This window comes from Staurois parvus, unplaced genomic scaffold (assembly GCF_062004578.1).
Source record: "Staurois parvus isolate SC_StPar_1 unplaced genomic scaffold, SC_StPar_1.0 ptg000392l, whole genome shotgun sequence".
Classification (NCBI taxonomy): Eukaryota; Metazoa; Chordata; class Amphibia; order Anura; family Ranidae; genus Staurois; species Staurois parvus.
In genome coordinates, this window is record NW_028318188.1 from 5,751,462 (window position 1) to 5,769,952 (window position 18,491).

Sequence of the window (18,491 nt, forward strand, 5' to 3'; positions counted from 1 at the left end):
ATCATAATTTCTTTGTTCTCATGGCCTCAAACAACCTACCTTTCCTGTATGTGTCTACCCTGTAGTGGTACAGCTGTTTAACTTGGAGGCTCAATATAAGAGTGAAAACACATTTAGCGGAAAGTTCATATTAAGTATACTATGTATAACAGGATTTATATGCATCCAGCAGTGCTGGGGACAAAGGTCTGCTCAACTATAAACCAAAATCTACTAAGAAAAAGGAAATAACCGGAAATCGACACACAGGGGACATGTGGAAATCTGACCTGTTTGAAGAGGCGCGCCCCCCCAAATTCATTGCGACCAAACAGACTCTCCCTGTGATCTACCCATCTGGTCATGGGAAAGTGACAAAAGCCACTGAGCAATACAGGTTTTATCCTGACAACATGTGAATGGAACACACAGCATCCATCCGTCCTGACGTGTGTGGAGGGAAGCAGGAGATCCCTTGTGGAAGATGGTACAGCACACAGTGCCCTTCCTGTTACTGCACCTGGTGGAGGGCCACAGGGGTTTTCTATATTCTTCCTTTAGTTCTGCACTGCTGAAGATTGAAGAACTGCACTGCAGTAATACAAAATGGCAAAAGCTGTGATTGGATTGGAAACCAAAAGAAGCTTATTGATGAGATGATCTTCTCTGTGCCCTGATCTCCATTCACAGCACTTTATTCAGAGTGCACAGACAAAAAGAACAGTCAAAACTGTTGGCTAATCAGATACTAGTGCAGTGGCATCCAACACTGGTAATAAGCTTGGGTGCTGCAGTTATCCATGGTCTCCAGCTGTGGATGTGTGACTGTTCCAGCTAGCCCAGATTGCCCAAACTTTTTAGTGGTCATCAGCTGCAAGCTCCGAATTGTTCCAGTCTGCTGGGAAGTTATTGAGGGATCTGATCAATAAAGGGGGTCATGGAGAAATCTGAAACCTTTATGGGGGTCACTGAGAAATCTTTTCCTTGAAGGGAGTAAGAGATCTGATCCCTGAGGGGAGTCATCGAGAGATCCGATCCATTAAGGGAGTCATCGAGAGATCTGATCCCTAAGAGATCTGATTCATGAGAGGAGTCATTGAAAAATCTGATCCATGAAGAGAGTAATCGAGAAATCTGATCCATGAGGGGAGTAATCGAGAAATCTAATCCATTAGGGGGAGTGATCGAAGAGTCCCATGAGGGGAGTCACCGAGAGATCTGCTCCCTGAGGGGATTCATCGAGAGATCTGATCCCTGAGGGGATTCATCGAGAGATCTGATCCCTGAGGGGATTCATCGAGAGATCTGATCCCTGAGGGGAGTCATCGAGAGATCTGATCCCTGAGGGGAGTCATCGAGAGATCTGATCCCTGAGGGGAGTCATCGAGAGATCTGATCCCTGAGGGGAGTCATCGAGAGATCTGATCCCTGAGGGGAGTCACGGAGAGAACTGATCCCTGAGGGGAGTCACGGAGAGAACTGATCCCTGAGGGGAGTCATCGAGAGATCTGATCCATGAAGGGAATCAATGAAAAATATGATACCTGAAGGAAGTCATCAAGAGATCTTATTCATGAGGAGAGTCATTGAGAAATCTGATCCATGAGGGGAGTCATTTGAGAGATCTGATCCCTGAGGGGAGTCCCTGAGAGATCTGATCCCTGAGGGGAGTCACGGAGAGATCTGATCCCTGAGGGGAGTCACGGAGAGAACTGATCCCTGAGGGGAGTCACGGAGAGAACTGATCCCTGAGGGGAGTCACGGAGAGAACTGATCCCTGAGGGGAGTCACGGAGAGATCTGATCCCTGAGGGAAGTCACGGAGAGATCTGATCCCTGAGGGAAGTCACGGAGAGATCTGATCCCTGAGGGGAGTCACGGAGAGATCTGATCCCTGAGGGGAGTCACGGAGAGATCTGATCCCTGAGGGGAGTCACGGAGAGATCTGATCCCTGAGGGGAATCACGGAAAGATCTGATCCCTGAGGGGAGTCACTGAGAGATCTGATCCCTGAGGGGAGTCATGGAGAGATCTGATCCCTGAGGGGAGTCATGGAGAGATCTGATCCCTGAGGGGAATCATGGAAAGATCTGATCCCTGAGGGGAGTCCCTGAGAGATCTGATCCCTGAGGGGAGTCATGGAGAGATCTGATCCCTGAGGGGAGTCATTTGAGAGATCTGATCCCTGAGGGGAGTCACGGAGAGATCTGATCCCTGAGGGGAGTCACGGAGAGATCTGATCCCTGAGGGGAGTCACGGAGAGATCTGATCCCTGAGGGGAGTCACGGAGAGATCTGATCCCTGAGGGGAGTCACGGAGAGAACTGATCCCTGAGGGGAGTCACGGAGAGATCTGATCCCTGAGGGGAGTCACGGAGAGATCTGATCCCTGAGGGAAGTCACGGAGAGATCTGATCCCTGAGGGGAGTCACGGAGAGATCTGATCCCTGAAGGGAGTCACGGAGAGATCTGATCCCTGAGGGGAGTCACGGAGAGATCTGATCCCTGAGGGGAGTCACGGAGAGATCTGATCCCTGAGGGGAGTCACGGAGAGATCTGATCCCTGAGGGGAATCACGGAAAGATCTGATCCCTGAGGGGAGTCACTGAGAGATCTGATCCCTGAGGGGAGTCATGGAGAGATCTGATCCCTGAGGGGAGTCATGGAGAGATCTGATCCCTGAGGGGAATCATGGAAAGATCTGATCCCTGAGGGGAGTCACTGAGAGATCTGATCCCTGAGGGGAGTCATGGAGAGATCTGATCCCTGAGGGGAGTCATGGAGAGATCTGATCCCTGAGGGGAATCATGGAAAGATCTGATCCCTGAGGGGAGTCCCTGAGAGATCTGATCCCTGAGGGGAGTCATAGAGAGATCTGATCCTTGAGGGGAGTCATAGAGAAATCTGATCCCTGAGGGGAGTCCCTGAGAGATCTGATCCCTGAGGGGAGTCACGGAGAGATCTGATCCCTGAGGGGAGTCACGGAGAGATCTGATCCCTGAGGGGAGTCACGGAGAGAACTGATCCCTGAGGGAAGTCACGGAGAGATCTGATCCCTGAGGGAAGTCACGGAGAGATCTGATCCCTGAGGGAAGTCACGGAGAGATCTGATCCCTGAGGGGAGTCACGGAGAGATCTGATCCCTGAGGGGAGTCACGGAGAGATCTGATCCCTGAGGGGAGTCACGGAGAGATCTGATCCCTGAGGGGAGTCACGGAGAGATCTGATCCCTGAGGGGAGTCACTGAGAGATCTGATCCCTGAGGGGAGTCATGGAGAGATCTGATCCCTGAGGGGAGTCATGGAGAGATCTGATCCCTGAGGGGAGTCATGGAGAGATCTGATCCCTGAGGGGAATCATGGAAAGATCTGATCCCTGAGGGGAGTCACTGAGAGATCTGATCCCTGAGGGGAGTCATGGAGAGATCTGATCCCTGAGGGGAGTCATGGAGAGATCTGATCCCTGAGGGGAATCATGGAAAGATCTGATCCCTGAGGGGAGTCCCTGAGAGATCTGATCCCTGAGGGGAGTCCCTGAGAGATCTGATCCCTGAGGGGAGTCATGGAGAGATCTGATCCTTGAGGGGAGTCATGGAGAGATCTGATCCCTGAGGGGAGTCATGGAGAGATCTGATCCCTGAGGGGAGTCATGGAGAGATCTGATCCCTGAGGGGAGTCATGGAAAGATCTGATCCCTGAGGGAAGGCATGAAGAGATCTGATCCCTAAGGGGAGTCAGAGAGTTCTGGTTATGCAAATTGGAGCAGGGCCATGCTAATGTAGACTACACCACAATGTAATCTTGTAGTACTGCTGCCTGAAGTCTGGAACCCAGGAACATTACAAAAGACTGGGTTTCCTCCTTTCTGATGCTTTGCAGCAGCTGTTCTTTGTTTGTGGGTCTTTCTGCCTTTAGTTTTGCCTTCAGCAAGTGAAATGCATGCACAATTGGGTTACGATCAGGTTACTGACATGGCCATTGCAGAATATTCCACTTCTTTTCCTTCAAAAGGTCATGAGTTGCTTTTGAATTGTGTTTTGGATCATTGTCCATCTGTACTGACCAATCAACTTTGCTGCATTTGGCTGAATCTGGGCTGACAGTATATCTCTAAACACTGCAGAATTCATTTGGCTGCTTCTGTCTCATCATCTATAAACACCAATGACCCAGTGCCACTGGAAGCCGTGCATGCCCATGCCATCACACTGCCTCCACCTTGTTTTCTATTCTTCAGGCTTATGAATGGTTTGCACCTTGTGGTGAACTCTCTGTATTTGCACTTGTGAAATCTTCCTTTAATTCTAGACTTTGACATTATGCCCACCTCCTGGAGAGTGTCCTTCACTTGTCTGGATGTTGTGAATGGGTTTTTCTTGACCATAGAGAGGAACCAGCAATCCTCCACCACTGTTGTCTTCCATGGAAGTCCATGCCTTTTTATGTTGCTGAGCTCACCAGTGCATTCCTCTTTCCTTAGAATGAACCAAACTGTTGATATGACTACTCCCAATGTTGTTGCTATCTCTCTTATGAATTTGTTTAATTTTTGAAGCCTTACAATGGCCTGTTTCACTTGCATGGACAGCTCCTTTGAACGCACGATGTAGGTTCACAGCAATAGATTCCAAATGCAAATATCACCCTTAGAATCAACTTCAGACCTTTTACCTGCTTAACGTAGCCCACACCTGGCTATGAAACAGCTTTTGATTCAACTGTCCAATTACTTTTGGGCCCTTGAAAAAGGGGGGATGGCTACTCTTAAGAGCTGTAATTCCTAAACCCTTCCTCCAATTTGAATGTACATACCCTCAATTAAACCTGAGAGTGTGCACTTTCAGCCCATATCCATTATATAACTATAGCTTGAATATTTTTTGGTAAATACCTGAAAAAAACTAAAATTGTGCCTATGTCCAAATATATATGGACCTAACTGTACATGCTCTGACTAATATATTTGCCAACAGATACACTTTACGTGCTGCTCAAGCTAAAACGTACCATAGCATGTATAGGCTGTTAGAACATGTCAGAGGCTGAGTGTTACTGCAATGAAGATGCCCTTTTTAGGCAAATCCTATAAAAAAAAATCCAGGGGTTATTTTAACCCTTGTTCGGTGTCTCTCTAGTTGAGTGTCATTCACAAGTTGAAAACAGGCTGGGGACCTCAACATCAAAGTATAACTGCATTTTCACCAAAACACATTCATTATACTTGTCACAGCACCCTGTAATGAATGCCAGTATGATGGGCCTCCTTCACTTAGGAGAAGCTCTGTTTCCAGCACTACTGCCTGCATCCTCCCAGCTGGGAGTACTCTAGTTTAGCTCAATGCAAGATAGTCCTGCCATTTCCAAACAGAGCCGCCTAGCGGTGGGAAAAAATAGTTTCCAGAAAGATGCAGACTGGTAAAATAGATATTTGTCTGCATTACAGGTAATACAGATAAGCATGTTAAAGCTGAACTCCAGGCCCAAACATTTTAATTTAAATACACACTTTAATAGACACGAAGGGTATAAATCAACTTTGTGTGCACCTAATTAGTTTACAATTCCAGATACAACCTTGTAAAAGTAGCAATGACATCATCCCTGAGCTGTACATAGCCTGTGTAGACAGCAGAGCTGTGAGAGAGACCCAGCAGGCTCCACCCACTACAGGCTGCCTGTAGAAAACTACAGAAGGGGGCGGAGATAAGACCAGTCACCCTGCACAAGGAGAGGGCAGTACTGACTGGTCTTTATTACAGGAAGCTCCTGTACAGAGGCAAAGTTTCACACTGGATCACTGCACAGATCTAAAATAAATACACAAATCACACCAATATCTAAAAAGATACACATGCCTCTTGTATTTAGACAATATTTGTTTTGCCTGGAGTTCAGCTTTAAGTGAAAATGTAGTTACACTTTAAATGACCATTGGATACAATTCTCACAAATATCTTATTATACATCTTACTCTTTTCAGAAAAGGATCCAAGAAGGTCCCAAGGTGTCACATCCTCGTGTACTAAGCATAGCATCATGTTACGATCCAGTGATTGTAAGTCCTTGAGAGTCACATCAAACTGATCAAGAATTGCCTTGTGACTGCATGGAGTTAGGCTGTCGCTGTTGCTTTTCAGAAAGTGGGAAATACTGCATGCTTTATCTATAACATAGTCTATAGTCGTGCACGCCACAATAACAGGAGAATAGCCATCACTGTGCATACATACAGCCACGGTTAAGGTTTCTGAGCAATTATGTCCTGCGAAAAGAGAGATACAAAAGACATTTACTTTCATCATTCTTATCTAAAAAGTAGCTTTTACTTATGTATGCTAATACAATAAAAAGTTGGAAATCCATAACAATAAAAGGTGGTCATACACTGTACAATCTGATTGTACAATCTCCTTTAGATCTACGATCAACTTTGTAGTACAAGGGCCTTCCTGATTTGATATTAACTGAATGGATTGTTTAGGTGTGTAGAGAGAAATTGTAGAGAGAGATTGTACAATCAGATTGCATAGTGTACAGCCAGCTTTATTGAAACCCTATCACAATAACGGTTAGAAACCAATTTGCAATACAGGTTCAAACAAGACTGGTATTTCAGTTTTTGATATTGCATGGTGACTGCAATCACTGGCAGATAACGAACTATCCTCACTGGAGTGCTCTGCTGCTACCCCTGCAATTTTTCCTCCGGCAGCAATGGGAGTCACGCTGTCTATAAGGAAAAGTATGTAAAGAATACAAAAGCCCACTTAAAGTATAACTAAAGGCAACACTTTTTTTTAGTTTTGTATAAAGTGAAGAGGGATTAGAACACCTGTCAGTTTTAATTGTAGTCTGTGCCACCATTACGGAGATTCAGCCTCCCTACTTGTCTAGTTGACCATTATCATTAAAAGTGAAAGTAAAAAAAAATCCCAAAGTTTGAGTTGTCCCCAGAAAAGTAATAGAGGGGAAATCTTCCAATGAGGACACTAGTTCTGGTGACCTGGGGGTCCCCAAGGAATTCCTTTAATTTGCAAGGATTTCCTCTCACCTCCTGTTTGGTTATGACAAAAAGTGAAGGGAAATCTCTGCAATGGGACACAGATGGCAAAAAAACACTTACAGAGGTTATAACTCCTACTTGCGCTATCCAAAGTAGGGAAAGAAAGGTTTTGCCTATAGTTCTACTTTAATGCCTCGGGCACCTGGAGCATACTGTGGGACCTCACCTGCAACTACTCATAACTGTAATATCACTTTTAGGTGAAATGATCCTTTAAATAATTCACAATAACCATGATTCATTTTGTGAGGCTCTCAGATTACTTGCTATAAGCTACAGGAGTGAGTTTCTACTGTAGCTAAACCTATTCATGCCAACATTTTAATAGTATAAATCAGTGGTCTCCAAACTGTGGCCCTTTGCTTACTTTTATCTGGCCTTTGGGGCATTGTTTCATCAATGGAGCATCATTTTCCCCCACTGACACAAACAATGAGACTCAACAACACCAATGATGAGGCAATATTTCTCCCAATGATTCAGACGGTGGGTCACAATATCTCCCAGTGTCATCAACAATGGGACCCAATGACACAAATGATGGGGCATTATTTCTTCTAGTGACACCAACAATGGGGCACAATTTCTTCCAGTGACACCAGCAATGGGACCCAATGACATCAATTTTCATTCAGCAAAAACTACTAAAGTGGCTGTAAACCTCTGAAATGAAAAAATAATTAATATCCTTCTATAGTGTGTCCTTGCTTCTATGCAAAGCCCTATTGTGATTTCTGTCTCCTCTCTCATTCCTCTGCTATCTGAATCAGTCACTTCTGACTCATTCAGTTCTGAACAACCTGCACACAGAAGATAATTGACAGCCTCAGCTGTGCAGGTTTCCCCATTAAACTGTGCGGAGGGGGTGTGTCCCTTCCCTCCACTCAGGTCTTAGATTACACTCAGCTCCCTCTCTATGCTGTGCAGTGTGTGATATCAGATCCACACACCCTGCCTGCTAGAGCTGGATAACAGTGTGTAAAATGTGTGCTTTAGGAGGCTGTAAAGAATAGCTCCAGCAGATAAACAAGTGCAACTTATGTAGGAGGATTTGTTTCATCTCTGTGTATCGCCTGAGGCCAGTCACTTCACTGGGTACACATAAAGGTCTACATCTACTTTAAGTGAATAGTTTGTCTTTTTATTTTGTAACAATGTAGTTGTCAAAATCAAAGCTAAGAAAGAAATTTCCTGACCTGGTAGGATGGAGCACAAAGAATTTGCATTAACACGTTCGGCGAACATGACATGTCGGTGACTGGATCCATTGTAAACAAAATAAAATTCTGCGTCTTCTGGAAGGTGGAGGTCTTCAGCAAATTTTGCATACACAGTTATTTGACCCTGGAAAATACAGTTGGTGAAAAGAGAGGATAAGTCAGTTTTAACTTGGTCTATATGCACCAGAACGTACTAATGAGGATCTTAATGACTAAGCTGTGTTCATAGCAATCAATCAGGATTTCATTTTATAAAAAGATGCTGGGAAACATAATATAGAAACTGAATGGCAGGTAAGAGCAATTAGAGTGATTAATCATATGTACATTTTTTAATTATATTATTTGTCTTAATGCAATTGAAAAAAAAAAACAAAACAAAATGTAACGCTACTCCCGCAGGAGCCGCTGATTCAATCCCCCCTAAGCTCTGTATGGCCAGGCAACACACATTTCCCACATCTTCACACACAGGGTCAATAGAAAAGTCTTTGAGCTGTTTTGTTGTTGTTTTTTTTTTATTGAGGGCTTAACAACTTGGATGGGGTCTAGCAGTATATGGGATGCCCAAGGAACTACAAACTTGAGGACAAACTTCTTAGCAAACTGAACAAAAATGTGGATCAGCAAAAACAGCACCATCTCTTTCATGAGCACTGAAGTCCCCTTGATGTACCTCCTCAGACCCCAGATGAAGCCTTTCTCCTTCACCAGGCTGCACTGAGGATATGCCTGGGCAAAGGATTCAAAGATCTGCCAATTAAGTAGTCCCGGATGAGAACTAGTTGGGTCTTGCACCTGACTACCCTCTCCCTATATCTGACCCAGAGGGTGTAGAAGTACTCACACTGTCCTGTTAGCTTGGTGGGTTGCAGCTGCTTTCAGGCTTTACGCTGGGCTGGCTCCTTCCCTGCTGACAGGATTGTCCTCCCTCGGAGACCTGGCACAGTGGAGCTGCTTCTGTCCAGCAACAAGCCTGTAGGTAGGCCCCCCTACCTGGGGCCCCCTCCCAGGCGCCACACACCAGCACCTTCCATCAGTCCATATTCCTCACGACTCCCCTGCTACACAGGTTCTGTCATATTTAAGGGTTGCCCTTGACCACCATGCCTGGCCTCCTCCCTGGGGATTGGCCAAGTTCCCCTAAATATACAAATCTGGGCCTCCTCCCCTCCTCTGCCCCTTTTCCAGAAAGTGCCAGAAGTTTCTGGAAGGGTGGAAGGGCTCCTGAAGCCCTGACCTGTACAGCCTCCCAGCCTGTCCTGAGGTGAATGCACTACCTTACTCTCCATACTGACTCATCCGCGGCTTCTAACAAGCCTATAACTAACAGATCCTATTTACCTAGAGGGTTCTACATAACAGGGGCGGACTGACCATTCGAGCACTCGGGCACTGCCAGAGGGCCTGGGGTCAGTAGGGGGCCCCATGAGATGCCCCTGGTATCTTTCATTGGCTTTTTCAGGTGTGGGCGAGGACACAGGGGCCCCATGATCCCCTATTACCCAGGGGCCGCATGAGTTGTCAGTCCGCCCCTGCTACATAATAATACTGAGGGCAGGGATCAAACTGCTCTGACCATCCATTAAAAATATATTACTAACAGCCTGCACCTGCAACTAATTTTCCATTTAAATAAGTACTTATCGAAGATGCAACAAAGCCACCAATTAGATTCGCTCTCCAGATGTTTTCCAGGACAGTTATAACTTTTATTGTGGCTGCAAACAAAAACAGCCCAGGATCATGTATTGTAATGTCTAATTAAATTGGCCATACAATTGTAGAATGTCATTGGAACATTTTCATTTTAATAACACTTGATCAATTTTCTAATTGACCACAGTAACGAGAAAATTCAGACGTGCAATATGGAAAAATCTTCTCAAACTAATGAATTTCTAAGAGTTACATAGTTAGTCTGGCTAAAAAAAAAAGACAAAAGTCTATCCAGTTCAAACATAAAAAAAAAAACGTTATAATCCTACACCCACAGTTGATCCAGAGGAAGGTAAAAACCCAGCAAAGCATGATCCAATTTGCTCCTGCAGGAGAAAAAAAAACTCCTGCCTGATCCCCCGAGAGACAATCAGATTTTCCCTGGAATATGTGAATATGCTTTTTATTCTGGAAAGTCTTCTTTCCAAAATCAATTGTTAAAAGCAAAATTTTTTTGAAGTATTCTCAAGCAACACTCATCAAGTCATTAAAAGTACTGAAATCTACTAGTATTAAGCCAGCTTAGCCACCCTTTGCAATAAGTCATGTGATCTCTGAACTGGCACCAAAGGGCATATTTCTCCAGTCACTGATGGGAATTAGCCACAGTCACTTAAAGCGGAGTTCCACCCAAAAGTGAAAGCTCTGAGTATCTGCCTCCCCCCCCCGCTGCTACATTTGCCACCTTTTGGGGAGAACAGGTTTTGACAGCTACCCAGTCCCACTTCGGGCCCAGTTCGCCACGGAAAACTGAGCCAGAGGTTTGGTTCCCGCGCTGCCCTCTGGGAAACTGAACAGGTCCCAGAGGACTGTGGCCTATTCACAAAGCTCAGCTTAGTCAAGATTGAGGCACCAGCACCCGACAGCCGATTGAAGAATCGGCTTGAGGTAAGCACAACGCTGGATCCCAGGACATGTAAGTGCCCTAATGTTAAAAGTCAGCAGCTACAGTACTTTTAATTTTTTTTTGGGGGGGGGGGGGCTGAACTCTGCTTTAAAATGTATGTGCCAGGAAGATTCACTGGCAGCGATTATCTGGTGAACATCAGAATGTGCAGACTTATTGCTTTATAAGCATGTCCCTTGAAATAAACAACTTTCATTCATTAAACATGTAGTTTACAATTGAAACAAAAGTTCATGACAAATCAAACTCTATATATTTAAAAAAAAAGACCTGTTATAAAATAATTTTTTGTCAGTAAACAGGAGCACTCATCACATATACAGTGCATCTAGAAAGTATTCCCAGCACTTAACTTTTGCTGCATTTTGTTGTTACAGCCTTATTCCAAAATGGATTAAATTCATATTTCTCCTCAACATTCTACAAACAATACCCCATAATGACAACGTGAAAGAAGTTTGTTTTGAAATCTTTGCAATTTATTAAAAATAAAAAAAGATAAAAACCCCATGTACATAAGTATTCACAGCCTTTGCTCAATACTTTGTTGAAGCACTTTTATCACCAATTACAGCCTCAAGTCATTTTGAGTATGATGCTACAAGATTGGGATACCTATTTTTGGGCAATTTATCCCATTTTTCGTTGCAGTACCTCTCAAGCTCCATCAGGTTGGATGAGGAGCATCAGTGCAAAGCCATTTTCAGATCTGTTCAATTGGGTTCAAGTCTGGGCTCTGGCGGGGCCGCACCAGGACATTCAAAGAGTTGGCCCATAGCCACTCCTTTGTTATGTGGGCTGTGTGCTTAGGGTCCTTGTCCTGTTGAAAGATGAACTGTCGCCCCAGTCTAAGGTCCCAAGCACTCTTGAACAGGTTTTCATCAAGGATGTCTCTGTACATTGCTGCATTCATCTTTCCTTCGATCCTGACTAGTCCTCCAATTCCTGCCGCTGAAAAACATCCCCACATCATGATGCTGCTACCACCATGCTTAACTGTAGGGATGTTATTGGCCAGGTGGTGAGCAGTGCCTGGTTTGCTCCAGACATGACACTTGGCATTCAGACCAAAGAGTTCAATCTTGGTTTCATCAGACCAGAGAGATTTGTTTCTCATGGTCCGACGGTCCCTCAGGTGCCTTTTGGCAAACTCCAGGTGGGCTGCCATTTGCCTTTTACTGCGGAGTGGCTTCTGTCTAGCCACTCTACCATACAGGCCTGATTGGTGGAGTGCTGCAGAGATGGTTGTTATTCTGGAAGGTTCTCTCTCCACAGAGAAATGCTGGAGTCCTTTCAGAGTGACCATCGGGTGCTTGGTTACCTCCCTGGCTAAGGCCGATTGCTCATTTCGGCTGGGCGGCCCGCTCTAGGAAGATTCCCGGTGGTTCCAAACTTCTTCTATTTACAAATGATGGCGGCCACCGTGCTCATTGGGACCTTCAATGCTGCAGAAATTTTTCTGTACCCTTCCCCAGATCTGTGCCTTGATACAATCCTGTCTCGGAAGTCTACGGACAATTTTCCTTGGACTTCATGGCTTGGTTTGTGCTCTGACATGCACTGTTATCTGTGGGACCTTATATAGACAGGTTTATGCCTTTCCTAATCATGTCCAATCAACTGAATTTCCCACAGGTGGACTCCAAGCAAGTAGTGGAAACATCTCAAGGATGATCAGTGGGAACAGGATGCACCAGAGCTTACTTTTGAGTGTCATGGCACAGTCTGTGAATACTTATGTACATGTTGTTTTTTAAAATGGTTTCTTTTTAATAAATTGCAAAGATTTCAAAACAAACATATTTCACAATGTCATTGTTTTTAGAATGTTGTTTGTAGAATAGAGGAAAAAAATTAATTTAATCCATTTTGGAATAAGGCCGTTACATAACAAAATGTGGCAAAAGTTAAGCGCTGTGAATATTTTCTGGGTGCACTGTACATTAGCCTGGGTAGTCAGCAGGGCTGAGTTCACGTACAGCAGCAGAAATCCCCAACAAACGCTGGTTGTCAGTGGAACATTGCAACAAGCGATATCATTCACAGGACTGTACATAAGTCAGCATCCCAAGAATTCAAGCCCATAATATCTCCTAGACACTGGCATGTCTAATGAGACTGAGGACGTCACTGGCATGTACAAATAAACAAAAAAAAGGAGTTTCAACCATTTGAAATATTTAGTAAATAGCTGCTGCTAGACTGTGCGGACATTGTAACAACATATGAGCATATTTATTGCACTTTCCAACAAAATATCCTGACATGGGATTCCCTTCCACTAGGCTCAGATACTGTTAGGACCCATTCAGACTTGTTCCCTCTTGAGTACGGTGTTAATGTGCTTAGAATTAAAACAGCCCATTCAAATTGGTAAGCTGCCAACACCAAAAAAAGGACCTTTTGTCCCAACAGGGCAACACAACACACAGTATTGCGTTAGTGTTGTGCGCTGAAATGTATGTGCATTGGAGGTGCCATTGAAGAACAATGCCGATGTTCATAGGGTGCGTTGTTGTGCACAGCAGTAAAATGCACATTAGCACAATGCACTGCAACCAAGAGGTGTGAATGAGCCCTTAGCCCTACAGTTGTGAAAACTTAAGTGAGCTCAAAAGGTACCATATTTTTCCCTCCATAAGACACACCTGAACATAAGACTAAAAACGCTGTATGAGAAGAATTATAGTAAAACATGCACGGTAACAAAACGCTGAAAAACTCTACTCTCAGGTGTGAATGGAGCCTTAGTGGCCTGTTACAGGACCCTGTCAACACAATCCTCTTTGCATGTTAATGTGTTTTTATTGTCTGGATACAGAAACCAGATATTAGAAAAACCTCTGCCTCTAAGTCAGCACATTGCATTGCCTAGATGAGCGAGTTGCAGAGTTGTGTTCTCAGAAAAGGCATTACAGGCTGGCCTGCTCCTCCAGAAGGGTCCAGGTATGGCTTCCAGGACAAAGCCAAGGGTTAGCTGATCCACAAAATGCAACAATAAACCCCAGCAGCTCCACAGCAAACTATAAAACTTTCCCAAATAAAAAATGATCTTGAGAAAACATAAGAGAGCTTAGAAAAGAAGTCCATTCTTCTGCATGGTAACCCTGTGTAGATACAAACCTCTATGTATCTGAAAACTCATCCTGTGTCTTGTGATGTACGATGAAGAAAACTTTTTCAAATATGCATTTTTTATTCATTTTGTGAAGGATTATTTTGAACTTTAAAATACATTATGGGCCAGTGTTGACAGGCTTTGGGCTTGTGTTGATGATATCAGTTGGAGAAACTGAAATCAGAGTTTATTGACAAGTAAATTTGACCTTCTTTAAGCACGTATTGCATTCCCAGAGTTTGCGTGGAAGTGCAAAACCTGCTTGGCATTAACAAAAGCCAGTCACAGGACCCGAGATAGTATTATGCTTTCCATAGTTTTGTTTTGTGTAAATATAGTAACATGTACAGGGGTTAGACAAAAAAAAAAATGGAAACACTACATGATTGGGCAGCACAGTGGCTAAATGGGTAGCACTTCCACCTGGCAGTACTAGGGTCGTTGGTTCGAATCCCAACCACGGCACCACCTGCCTGGAGTTTGCATGTTCTCCCTGTGCGGGTTTCCTCCGGGTACTCTTGTTTCCTCCCACACTCCAAAGATATGCTGGTAGGTTAACTGAATCCTGTCTAAATTGGCCCTAGTATGCGTATGTATGAATGTGAGTGAGGGACCTTAGATTGTACACCTCTTGAGGGTTAGGGACTGATGTGAATGTACAATATATATGTAAAGCGCTGCGTAAATTGCAGGTGTGAAAGTGACAACATGTTTCCCATTGAAAGTGGAAGTGATGCTAAATTTGTTTGCTTCCACTGTGTGATAAGACACCTAGCTAACAGGTGGGAAGCCTCACTTCGTCATTCACTTTATGCACTGCTAGTAATATAGAGTCATATCAGAGCTTACTGAGCTACAAAAGGGGACAAATTAGAAGACTGACATTGAGCTCTGCAGTCGCTTGATGCAGTTGTTTTCTTCATCTGGGTCACAATCCTGTGCAATGTCCTTTTTGTCTCTTTCGGTCAGTTGACCATGTTGACCACGCTTATGCTTATTAGACTACATTTTCTTGGAAACCACATATGGCACCATAACCATTTGATACTGTACCTCACGACACGGAAAATAAATCTGCAGCCACAGAGGCATCAGCTAAGTGGGCACCAACAATTTGCCCTCTTTGAAGTCTCATCACACAGCGGTAGCAAAAGAATGTTACAACACTCCCGATTTCAATGTGAAACATGCAATCACTTTCAGACCTGCAAATCATGTAGTGGTTCCATTTTTTTGTCCAGCTACTGTATTTCTTCTATGAAGTACCGTCCCTGTTCTATTTGTTGTATTACTGAAATTCTCACACCGCCTTATTCTTGGGGCAGGCCAACATAAATAGCAGCATAGTACTTTCCCCAATAGAGACATGTAGGGTATTATTGTTTAATGCAAGTGCTTATATTCATGCCGAAGGCTTCTTTCACACATGTGTATGAGTATTTTTCTGCAAGGATTGCAGGCTCTTGCTGGCTGAGCTAGCAGAAGATCCTGCAGAAAAAATGTGCCTAAAGTACTAGTGTTTTGATGCATTTGGACGTGTAAAGCTTTTACTTTTAGACAAATTATTTCTTCTAATGGATTATGCATGTATGCACTAGCATGAAGTCTGCAGATTATTATTATTATACAGGATTTATATAGCACCAACAGTTTGCTCAGCACTTTACAATATAACGGGAGACAATACAGCAACAATACAGTTCAATACAGGAGGGTTAGGAGGGCCCTGCTCCTTGGAGCTTACAATCTAGGAGGGAGGGGCTAGTGGTACAAAAAGGTAGTAACTGTGGTGATGGACTGGTTGGAAAAGTAGAAGATTCCAGTATTAGCTGAGGGCAGGATAGCCTTCCCTGAAGAGAAAGGTTTTTAGAGATCGCCTAAAAGTGAGCAGAGTAGGCGACAGTCTGATAAATTGGGGTAGAGAGTTCCAGAGGATGGGGAAGCTCTGGAGAAGTCCTGTAGACAAGCATGGGAGGAGGAGACAAGGGAGCTAGAGAGCAGGAGGTCGTGCGAGGAGTGGAGAGTACAGTTTGGGTGATATTTGGAGATAAGATTGGTGATGTAATTTGGGGCAGAGTTATAAATGGCTTTATATGTTATTGTTAATGTTTTGAATTTTATCCGTTGGGCAATGGGAAGCCAGTGGAGGGATTGGCAGAGAGGGGTGGCAGATATGGAACAGTTAGAAAGGTGGATGAGTCTGTCAGCAGCATTCATGATAGACTGAAGAGGGGATAGCCTGCGATGAGGTGGGTCAATGAGGAGGTAGGCCAATGCAGATCTGCGTGGCCCAGGTGTCCTACTTTTCTGTATCCAGCTAAACCTAGCGCACATTTTTATATGTAGGTGCAGCTGTGTGTACAGTATGGCATCATTGATTATTATAGTGTTGTGTTTAGATACCCTTGTTAAAACTGTGTGCATCTAAATGATATAGAGCCTGGCAAAAATAGCTCAATCTTAGTGTTTGTTGATGATACAAAGTAGGAAAATAATTTCACAGGAGGCTATAAAAACTATAGAAGAAGACCTCAATAAAAAAGGGGGGTGGGCAACTAAATGGCAAATGAGGTTTAATGTTGAAAAATATAAAGTAATGCATTTGGGGGCTAAAAGTATGAACTCAAGTTACTCACTGGGAGGAGAACCTCTGGGGGAATCCAGGACAAAAAAAGATCTTGGGGTCCTAGTGGATTACAGGCTCAGCAAAAGGCATCCAATGCCAAGCTGCTGCAAGCAAAGCTAGCAGAATATAAACATGCATAAAAAAGGGTAGTTAAGCGATAAAACTATAATCCTGCCACTTTATAAAACTCTGGTTCGGCCGCATCTGGAGTATGCCGTCCAGTTCTGGTCACCATTCCACAGGGAGGAAGTGCTGGAGAGAGTCCAGTGAGGGCCAACAAAGTTAAAGTGGTTCTAAAGACTCAAAGTTTTTTTACCTCCCAATCCTTACCTGAACCCCCTTAGATCCAGCGATGTTCATGATAGTCTCAGCTGTATGGGGACTCTCCCTCCTCATTGGCTGAGACAGAAGCGGGAGCCTATTGGCTCCCGCTCTTGTCAAGCACAGTCAGTGAGCCAATGAGGAGACAGCAGGGGTGTCTTATGGACACATAGAGCTGTGGCTCAGCAGCAAAAATGCAGGGTGCCCCAGGGAAAGTGGCCTTTTCTTGGGGCATTGCTCGAGGAGGAGGAGCTAGCAGCGGCTCGGGAGACCTTAAAAGAAGAGGATCGGGGCAGCTGTGTGCAAAACTACTGCACAGAGCAGGTAAGTATAACATGTTTGTTATTTTATAAAAGAAAAAAATTGAAGCTTTAGTATCACTTTGATAAGGGGACTGGAGGACCTCAGTTACGAGGAAAAACTACAAACATTAAACTTATCCTCCTTGGAGAAGAGACACGTAAAATGAGATATGATAGCACTATACAAATGTCTTAATGGTGATTCCAGCATAGGGAATAAACTATTCAGTTTCAGGCAGTGTAAGAAGATACAGGGCCACTCAATGAAATTGGAGGAGTAGAGATTTCACCTTAAACTGCATAGGGGGTCACTGTCAGGGCGGTAAGGATGTGGAACTCACTTCCACAGTTGGTGGTGTCAGCAGGAAGTATTGATAGTTTTAAAAAAAAAAAAAAACTGGATGGGCATCTTAGCAAACAGAGTGTGCAGGGATATGGGAAATTATTTTTGACATGAACACACACACACACACACACACACACACACACACATTGAACTGGATGGACTGGTGTCTTTACTCCCTTACCAACTATATAACTAATTATGAAGCATTTTAAATGCCCTGGTTAATGAGCCCTTAAAGGTCCTCGGGTTTTTAAAAACCCTTAACTGCAACCTTTATTTAGACAGCAACTGTGCTGTGCTGCTGGATTGGTCAGAATATCCCCCAACCACACAAGAATGTAAGAGTTGAGGAAGGTCATAAGGAGGTGAAGTGTGCTGTAGCCCAGGCATGCTGGGAGCTGTAGTTTCAACGGTCAGTAAGTGCTTATGCTGCAGCTGTTATCAAAATATTTCCCTACTGTTACATTCAGTTTAACCCTTTCATGCATTATGAAAGCTACAGTCAGGGTTTTTTTCCCTCAGTGTTTTTATTACTTTTTGGGCAAGAAAAGAAAAAAATTTACTTTTTTTTTTATAACATTTATTTTCCTTTTCCGAGGAGTTCTGCACCTATCCATGTATTTGAGCCCTTAACTGAAGACTTGACTCAGATTGTATATGCTCCACTAACTTATAGGCCTTTCTATTATGCTCTACAAAATATATAGACATATAAAGACATTAAAGCGGTAGAGAAGTCTGGAAAGAATTAAAAAATGGTCCCTCTGCAGGTTTAACCACTCACTTACGGGGCCAATTCTGGCATTTCTGTCATGCATGTAAAAATAATTTTTGTGCAAGAAAATTACTTAGAACCCCAAACATTATATTTTTGTAAGCAGAGGTCCTAGAGA

At 44.0% G+C, this 18,491-nt stretch overlaps 1 protein-coding gene across 2 annotated transcripts in view; it reads right to left on the reverse strand.

Moving 5' to 3' along the window:
• The window catches only part of ARHGEF28 (Rho guanine nucleotide exchange factor 28), a 305,207-nt gene that overhangs the window by 202,347 nt on the left and 84,369 nt on the right, over nucleotides 1–18,491 (reverse strand). For both annotated transcript variants that reach the window (XM_089686171.1, XM_089686174.1), the window contains exons 3-4: nucleotides 8,236–8,383; nucleotides 5,948–6,238 (exon numbers count right to left, since the gene is read on the reverse strand). In XM_089686171.1, coding sequence (XP_089542297.1) covers nucleotides 5,948–6,238; nucleotides 8,236–8,383 — 439 coding nt within the window. The remainder of the gene's footprint in view (nucleotides 1–5,947; nucleotides 6,239–8,235; nucleotides 8,384–18,491) is intronic.